General features: G+C 48.7%; 1 protein-coding gene across 1 annotated transcript; it reads left to right on the forward strand.

Moving 5' to 3' along the window:
• Positions 1 to 2099: 2099 nt before the first annotated feature.
• On the forward strand, positions 2100 to 3321 carry RAB42 (RAB42, member RAS oncogene family). Its single transcript, XM_007935827.1, has 2 exons — positions 2100 to 2338; positions 2898 to 3321. Exons 1-2 carry the CDS (start codon positions 2100 to 2102, stop codon positions 3319 to 3321), a joined length of 663 nt encoding a protein of 220 aa, XP_007934018.1.
• Positions 3322 to 9030: the final 5709 nt, after the last annotated feature.

Here is a 9030-nt window from a genome sequence, read left to right on the forward strand (position 1 = left end):
ACCAGAAAGGCTTCTGAGAGGGCTGGGACCAAACTGCATTTCAGGCTCTTTCTAGCCTCTTGTCTTCGCCCAGCTGTTTCTGCTTGGAATACTCTTATTCCCTGGCCTCTCCAGCTCCCACCTGTCCTTAGAGACCCAACTTTAGCATCCTCTCTTCCAAGAGGTCTTTTCTAACTCTTTGGCTGTCTGAGTGCAACTCTATCATAGTGTCTGACTGACTGACTGAATGGATAGCTCTTATCTACTTTCATTCATTCATTCAACCATAAGTATTTACGGAGCTCCTACTTTGTGCCAAGTACTGTGTTAGGTGGAATACAACCATTGGGAGACTGACATCACAGGGGGACAAAATGGAATGTGACCTCACAGGACAGTCAGTGAGGGCCTCAGAAGATGGGGTCTACATTAAGGCCTGAAGTAGGGGTTAGTTAGCCCTTGAAGAGTGGAGGAGGAGTGTTCCTGGCAGAGGGCTGAGGAGACAGAGGTGTCCAGCACCACTCGCACTCAGAGCACTGGTGGTAGGTAGGTGAGAGAAGGTGCTGGGATGTTCCCAGGCCCTGCAGGGGTCTGAGGCAACAAGTAAAAAACACTTTTCTAGATGAAAGAGCTGGGGAGAACATGCTGGTGGAGGGAGTGCTGAGCTCTGGCCTAGAGGAGCCAAGCAGGTAGGAGTGGGGCCGAACCTCTTGGTTTGGACAGGCTGGGAGGGGAGACCCCTCCCTCAACACACACCCCTTTCCCAAGGTTCTTCAAGTTGCTACGTTCTCAGTCTCCTCTCTCTCTTCTACTCTTGGAAATAGGATGGTGAGCAGAGATTTGGGCTTTGAGCTCCACAGTGCTGGTGACCAATGGCCAGGAATTCTTGGACCTCTGACAGACGGGCTTCTCATTGATTCATTTAGAATTAGGCAGAGGACAACCTGGGCCTCCCCAGATCTCCAAGCTGTGCTTCCAGGAGCAGAAACAGTGAACAAAGCTTTGGCCCTGGCTAGACTTGACTGCTAGTCCCGACTCTATAACTTCTTGTCAAGTGATCTTGGGCTAATTATTTAACTTCTCTGAGTCTCAGTTTCTCATCTTTAAAAATTGGCAGAATAACAACAACATTTGCTCATGAAGTTGCTTGAAGAGAAAAGGTGGTATTATGATTTGCAACAGGTTGTTAAAATCTACCTGAAGTGGGATACTGGGAGTGATCAGGACATCAGTGGGAGCAAACCAAAAGACTAAAGCACTAAAGCTATTTGGGGCCAGTTAGAACTCCAGTCTCAAAGCTCTGGGTTTCCAAAAGGCCAGTCTGGAAAACTGGGGTGGATCTTGGAGGCAGATGCACCTGCCGTACCTTACCCCTGCTAAGAAAACAAACTCAGACTTTGGTGGGGAGAAGCTTTATTCAGAAAGAAAAGGGGAAAAAGGGACTGAACTGTTGTAATAGTGGGGGAGGGGATACTACAGTAGGGAGAGGACTCTTAATAGTGGGGGAGGGGATACTACAATAGGGAGAGGACTCTGACCTTTAAATTTGCAACTATTTCAAAAACCAAAAACTAAACCAAACTCACTGCTGTGGAGTCGATTCTGACTCACAGCAGCCCCTCCTTGGGTTTCCTAGCGGAGGCAGAATCTCTACAGAAGTAGATTGCCCAATCCTCTCTCTGAGAAGTGGCTGGTGGGTTTGAACCTCCAGCCTTTCGTTAGCAGTCAAGTGCCTTAGGGACTATGCTATCAGAGCTCCCATGCTTAGTTAGCCTTTCTCTTTAATTACCTTTCCCCCATTGTCAAGTCTAATCCCTTTAGCCAATGAGGCTGGTGTTACTTTCACCCCCATTTTACAGAGGAGAAAACCGAGGCACAGAGTGGGGAAGTGACCTTGTCCAGATGTTTCCAACAGGCCCGGTGCCCTCGAGGTCCGGCCTCCTTTCTGTGCTGGGCAAGCTCCAGCCTTCACATTCTTCCGTCGGGTCTGATAGTTGGTGATCCGGCCGGAGGCGGGACGGCGCAGGCCCTGAGCCGAACACGTGCCCCTGGAGGCGGGCGCTGCGGGGCAGAGGAGGGACCAAATAGCTGCGGGCCGGTAGTGGACAGACACGCAGGCCATGGAGGTCGAGGGCTGCCACTTCCAGTTTCGCATCGCGCTGCTGGGGGACGCGGCTGTGGGCAAGACGTCGCTGCTGCTGCGCTACGTCGCGGGCGCTCCGGGGATCCGCGAGCCCGAGCTGGAGCCGGAGGTGGCGCCCACCGTGGGCGTCGAGTTCTACAGCCGCGCGTTGCAGCTGCGGGACGGGCTGCGCGTCAAGCTGCAGCTCTGGGACACCGCAGGTCACGAGCGCTTCAGGTCCTGGCTGGTTAGGGAGAGGGGCCCGGCGGAGCGGGTACGTCCGCTGGAGGGGGGTGGGGAGTAGACAGTGCCTGTCCAGTGGGTTCAGGAGAGACCCTCCCTCCCTCCAGTCATTCCTCCCACATATACCACAGGGTCGTGTCTGGTAGCCAGATGCCTCTCACACTGGTGCCTGGGAGGAACATTCAAGCAGTGGGGAGAGATGGACTCAGACTTTGAAACATGGAGCTTTGAATGCCTGGAGTTTTGAGAGAAGCCACAGGAGTACAGAGAGGGAGGTGCCAGGGAGATGTCAAAGGAAGAGATATGTGAGTTGAGTTTTGAAGATTGAGTGGAACAAGAAACAAATATCAGACATCTGAATGGTTAGAAGAGTATGGGAATCAAACTCCTTCCTTATCTAGGGAGCACCCAATCTCCTGGGACAGACAGAAACAGAACAGAGATCACAGTGCAGTGTGAAATGTGCTGTGATGGGGAGAGGGGAGGATTCAGTGGATCTCAGAGGGACGAGGTCCTGACTCAGGGTCCCACCTTACCTCCCTCTCCCCACCAGGTGCATCACCAGGTCCTTCTACCGGCACATGGTGGGTGCCCTGCTGGTCTTTGACGTGACAAACAGGGAGTCCTTCGAACACATCAGAGATTGGCACCAGGAGGTCATGGCTACCCAGGGCCCTGATAAGGCAGTCTTTCTGCTGGTTGGCCACAAGAGTGACCTGCAGAGCTCCCGTTGTGTCTCAGCCCAGGAGGCGGAGGAGCTGGCCACCTCCCTGGGGATGGCCTTTGTGGAGACCTCAGCCAGAAACAACAGCAATGTGGACCTGGCGTTTGACACTCTCACTAGTGCCATCCAGCAAGCCCTGCAGCAGGGGGACATCAAGTTAGAGGAAGACTGGGGGGGTATCCGCTTCATCCACAAGACCCGGAGCCCTGGGCCCTCCAGCAGGAATCAACATCCAGGCTCATGCCAATGTTGATTTGGGGAGGGAAAGGGTTAAAACAGTGCCAACTCATAACCCCCGGGTAGGATGGAGAGTGTTAAGACCTCTCTGGGGGGCAACTGGCAGTATGTCCAAAGGATTAATAAAAACAACACAGAGACATTGTCACGCTTCCTGGATTTGGGGTCTCAGAGTTTAGCCTTTTTCTAAGGAAAGGTCTAAGAGAACAGGGGTGAGGCTTCCTGTCCTTAGCCTCAATTTCCTCATCTGTGAAATGGGGCTCATGAAAGACCCACGTCATAGGCAGGCAGTGGGCAGGTAGATTCCTCAGACAGAGCCTGCCACACCGTGAACGCTGAATGACAAAAGCTGTCATCCCTCCTTCTTCCTCTGGTGGCTGGGATTTCTGGCAGCATTCCTGGGTTGGACGCGGCCCTCAGCGTCTGGATGCTACACAGGCAAGGACAGCTGTGGAGAACTCCAGCGCAAGCCTGGCTTCCAAACCTTAGGTCCTCAGATAAGGATGAGTCTGGGCATGGGATCAAGGTGTGGCTGTGAACTCGGATGTTATGGATTGAATTGTGTCCCCTAAAATGATGTTGACATTCTAATCCCTGGAACCTGTGAAGGTGAGCTTGTTTGGGAATGTTGACATGAGGTCATATTGGAGTAGGGTGGGTCCTAATCCAAGGACAGCCATGTGAAGATGCATCTCCAAGCCAAGGAGCCTCTGGGACTATCGGATGCTGAGGAGACAAGAAGGGCTCTTCCTCCAGGGGGTTTTGAGGGAGCACAGCCCACCCAACACTCATCTGGACTCCTAGCCCCAGAACTATGAAATGATAAATTTTTGTTCTGTAAAGTCACCCCGTGTGTGATATTTTGTTTACAGCAACCCTAGGAACTAATACACCAGAGTTGCTGTTCAAAGCCCCACCCCAGGGGCTGGATCTGGGAGGCAGAGGGAGACATGAATGAGCAGCTCCTATACTGGGCATGCAGTGGACACTATGATGAGCTACCAAGATCCTCCTTCAGGGCTGAAGGACCCGTCTCCCCCAGCTGCTCTCCAGCTGCTGCCGGTGGACCTCAGTTTGCAGCACACTGGGAACTTCCCTTGGCTGAGGAAAGCGCTCTCTCCCATGGCCACACTCCTGCTCAGGGGCAGCCCACATCAAGTGTTGATCTATGGAGTGGGGAGGAGTGTGGTTTAAAAGCTTGCCCCAACTCTGGACAGCTTTGAAGGTCAAACCCCACTTCATTACTTTGGGGTTGGCTGAGGCCACTGTGCCAGCATCGCAGCCCACAGTCTCCCTCTGCCCAGTTCTGCTTCCTTCCCTTCCTCTCCCAACCAGGTATCCTTCTGAAGAACATTCTTTATTCAATGTTCTGGCCACTTATTGCTCTTTCAGAATCTACTTCCTGAGGAACCCAGCCTGCAACAGGAACTGCTAGGCAGGGAATGTGCCGGGGCACTCAGGGAAGGGTCTGTGGAGGAGGTGGTGCTTATGGTGGACAGAATCTCAGGAGCAGAGGGTATGTGCTTTGGAGGTGTCATGCCAGTGGGCACAGGTAGGGCATGGACAGTTGTCATAACAGAAAGAGCATGACCATGTAATCCACTTTGTGACCTTGGGTCAGTTATTCCATTTCCTTGAACCTCAATTTTCTCCTCAGTGAAATGGGGCTAATTTCATTTTTACTTTGACTTTAAGATGAGAGTTAAAAGCACTTAGTGGGCACACTTACAGAGGCTTCCTAGACATATCCAGACAACTCACAGGACTGGTTTACTGGGTTAAAAGGCCTAGGACCATAGTCTTGGGGGACAAGTTAGTCAATTGTTGTAATATAATACATAAAGATAATGCTGACATCTGGGGAAGCCCTGCTTGGTCTTGGTGGTTTCATCCTAGAATATTAGAACTAGTTTGGTGAGTAGCATCTGAGGTCTTAAAAGATTGTGAGTGTCATCTAAGATACTATTAGTCTCTACTCACATAGTGCAAAAGAGAATGGAGGAAATCAAAGGCTCAAAGAAGAAACTAGTGCACAGGATTAATGGCCCACATGAACCATGGCCTCTTCTCACCTGAGACCAGAAGAACTAGATGGTGCCCAGCTACCACTACCTGACATTCTGATCAGGGACACAACAGAAGATCTTGGGTAGATTGGGAGAAAAATATAGAACAAAATCCAATTCCTAAAAAAGGCCAGACCTACTGAACCAACAGAGACTAGAGGAACTCCCAAGACAATTGCCTTAAGATAACCTTTGAACTTGGAATTGAAGCTATTTCTGGAAGCCAAATAATAGATTGACTTATAAAATAAACAATATCACCTATAAACAATGTGATAAACAATCAAGTATATGATACCAAACCATCAACATTTACCTGAAAGTGAAGATGAAAAGGCAATGAGGGGAAGGGAAGCTAGATCCATGGGAACAGAACAAACATAATGGAAATGATTGTGAGGATGAAGACTTTTGCTTTGTTAGGCCTGACTTCATATTGTTAGAATAAAACTCCATATTTTCAGTTAAGATGCCATTTTCTTTAAAACTGGCTTCAACCATATGTTACAATTAATTTGCTCTAAGTTACAGTTAGGAGCTTTGGTAGCGTAGTGCCTAAAGCACTTAACCACTGACCAGAAGGCTGGCGGTTCAACCCCACCAGCCATTCCTCGGAAGGAAGGTTGGGCAATCTACTTCCGTAGAGATACTGCCTCGGAAACCCAAGGAGGGGTCGCTATGAGTCGGGTCCGACTAGATGGCACATAACAATAATACCAACAGCAAAGTTACAGTTATCAGTTCCTGCTGCATCCTGTGATCTCAGAACCATCTATGTCAATAAAGGTTTGTGGGCTGGACTTGCGGACCGGCCACCTGGACTTTGACAAATACCAGCGGAGCGTCTTAAGGATTACCTGACTGTCCCGGACTCACAGGAAACGTTCTTTTCTTAATTACCCATTGTCCCAACTTTTGGGAAATTGTTAACTACTCCCGCATACATGCTGTGTCTCTTTCTACTTTAGTATGAGAACCCCTCTGACTGTAAGCACTGAGGACAGCGGGAGTTTTTGGAGTCACTGAGACTGTCCATCTCTCCTTGATGCACCTTCTAATTAAACTCTCTTCTCCTTGAACTTTGGTGTGGACTACTGGCTGTGTCGCTCCAGGGCCAAACCCTGGCATTATTCAGGCAACATAATGAGAATGCTGACACATGGTGAAAATTGTAACCAATGTCATGGAACAGTTTGTATAAAAATTTCCAAAGGAGAACTTAATTTGCTATGTAAACTTTCACCTAAAACCAATACAGTATTATTTCTAAAATGAGGGTTATTATTAACTCCTTCCTAAGGCCCTTTCTGATCCAGGGTCTGCTATGTCATTTGCCACTCAATTTGCCCAGCCAGATTCTGGACCACTTGCTGCTCCAAGCTTTACACATGCTGTTACCTTTGCCCAGGGGGCCCCAGGCCTTACCCACTCTCCTTGTGTTATCTGATCTGCCTGCAACACTCAGGTTAAACATCACCTCCTCTTAACCACGTTTCCAGCTGCCAAAGATAGGGCAGGCTGTGCAGTCAAGCCTGGATTTGAAACCCAGATTCACTAGTTGTGGAACCTGGGCACCTCTCTAAGTCTCAATGGATTCATCTGTAAAATGGAGGTAATAATACCTACCATATAGGATTTTCCAAAGGATTAAATGAGAGATCAAAGGCACTGCTTGTCACACAGTAGGGATTCATGAAATAGTTCCCTCCTCTGAGGGTTTTGCTATTAATCACTATAAGAGAACAGAGACTACCAAATGAACAACTTTGCAGAAACAGCAAGGATTCCAACAGTAGGGGTTTATGAAATGGTTCCCTCCTCTGAGGGTTTTGATATTAATCACTGTAAGGGAACAGAGACTACCAAAGGAACCACTTTGCGGAAATAGCAAGGATTCCAGACTTGAGCAAAGTTCGTGAACCCCTTCTGGCAATGTGGATTGGGCTCTGTTTTCTGAGTAAGGATGAAGTTCTGGACTCTTTTCTTTGAGTCTAGCTATAGACTGCTAACGTGTGTGAAGCTCCCTCGCCAAAATAGGGCCCTGGCCAAAGCCTCCAGCTTGCTTGCAGCTACTGCACAGTCAGGCTTTCGTCTCTCCAGGCTTTTTTCATGAGCTGCTTCCTTGGCCTGAAACATCCTTTCCTCCCACCTTTTGTTTGTTTGGTTTGAAAATCTTGCAACTCAGGACTGAATGCTCTGCCTCTTAGAAGCAACAGAGACAAAGTTGGCCACACAAGGGACCCTTTCTGCAGGCCCTTCTGGGAGCCACTGGGAAACCTAGTGGGTGAAGAGGGAGGACCCTCCCTGTCTACCATGTGCAGGCTGGAACCAAAGATGTCTGGGCCAAAGTCCAGCCCCACTCCTCTGTACTCTCTGAGCCTATCTCTTCATGGTAAAACGAGAATGACTCCTACCCTACAAGGTTGTTAAGAGGATTAGATTCTATGGCTTGTAATTCCTTCTGCTCCCTAGCCTCCTTTGTCTTTGCATGTGTTACATGTCTCTTGCTTGGAAAGTCCTTACTCCATCTCCAAGGAAACTCTGCTTATCCTCCTAGGCTCAGCTGAAATGGCACCTTAACTAATGGTCAGTTCCTTCTCGGAGCCTTCAAGGCACTTGAGTGGCACTCTTCTTTGGAGATTTCAGCCAGTGTTGTCCATAGTTTATTGTTCCAATAGACGGTAGTTCTTCGAGGCCAAGGCTGTGTCTGATTCTTTTAGGGAGGCTGCCTTGGGCAGGGGGACACTGAGCTTGGAGGTGAGACTTGCTCCTTTGTCTGGCTTAGCCATTTCCTAGCTGTATGACCTTGCACCAGTCATTTCCCCTAGCTGAGCTTCAGTTCCCTCACCCGTATTTAAGGATCAAGAAGCTGAATTCACAGGGCTGTTGTGGGGGTCGAAGACTTGTTTTTTAAAAAATACGGAATTTTTCAAAGAGACCAGTTTTGCTGGTCTCTTGGGCCTGATGGAATGACTGAGACTATGGCCCCTAGCTGCCCTTCAGGTCTGGAATTGAACCCACTCTTGTGACTTCCAGCCAAACAAAAGAAAGGTATATGAGGTGAACATTTACATTAGGTAGATACACTCCTTGGAGAGAACAATCATTGGAGAAAGAAGGGCTGTGTATGCACAGGGAGACAGCTCAGGGGGCAGGAGTGCATGGAGGGATGGACACAGGGAAGAGGTAACTGTGGGGAAGAAGTGGGAGGGGAGCTGTTGCATTGTGGGAAATTGTAGTCAATGTCATGAGACAAAGTATATGTGAGCTGTTACATGGAAAGTGAATTTGCTGTGTAAGCTTTCACCAAAATGAGAAAAATAAATAAATAAATATAAAGACCATATTTACTAAAAAGGAAATTTTCAAACATAACTCAAGAGTAAAGAAAAGAGTTTAAAATATAAAAAACCCCACTGACATCAAGTGGATCTTGACTCATAGCAACCCCCTTTTGGTTCCTGAGGAAGTAAATCTTTATGGAAGTAGATTGTCCCATCTTCCTTCTGCAGAATGGCTGGTGGGTTTGAACCGCCAAACTTCTGGTTAGCAGTCAAATGCCTTAGGCATTTGCAGTGAATTGCTTGATGTGGCCCTTCTAGCCATTGTCCTCCATTCTGTGGTGTTTCGTAAATCCCATTATCCATGCCTGTTTGGGG

The sequence above is a fragment of the Orycteropus afer genome, unplaced genomic scaffold (genome assembly GCF_000298275.1).
Source record: "Orycteropus afer afer isolate SDZICR_OR568_19922 unplaced genomic scaffold, OryAfe1.0 scaffold00031, whole genome shotgun sequence".
NCBI classification, from domain to species: domain Eukaryota; kingdom Metazoa; phylum Chordata; class Mammalia; order Tubulidentata; family Orycteropodidae; genus Orycteropus; species Orycteropus afer.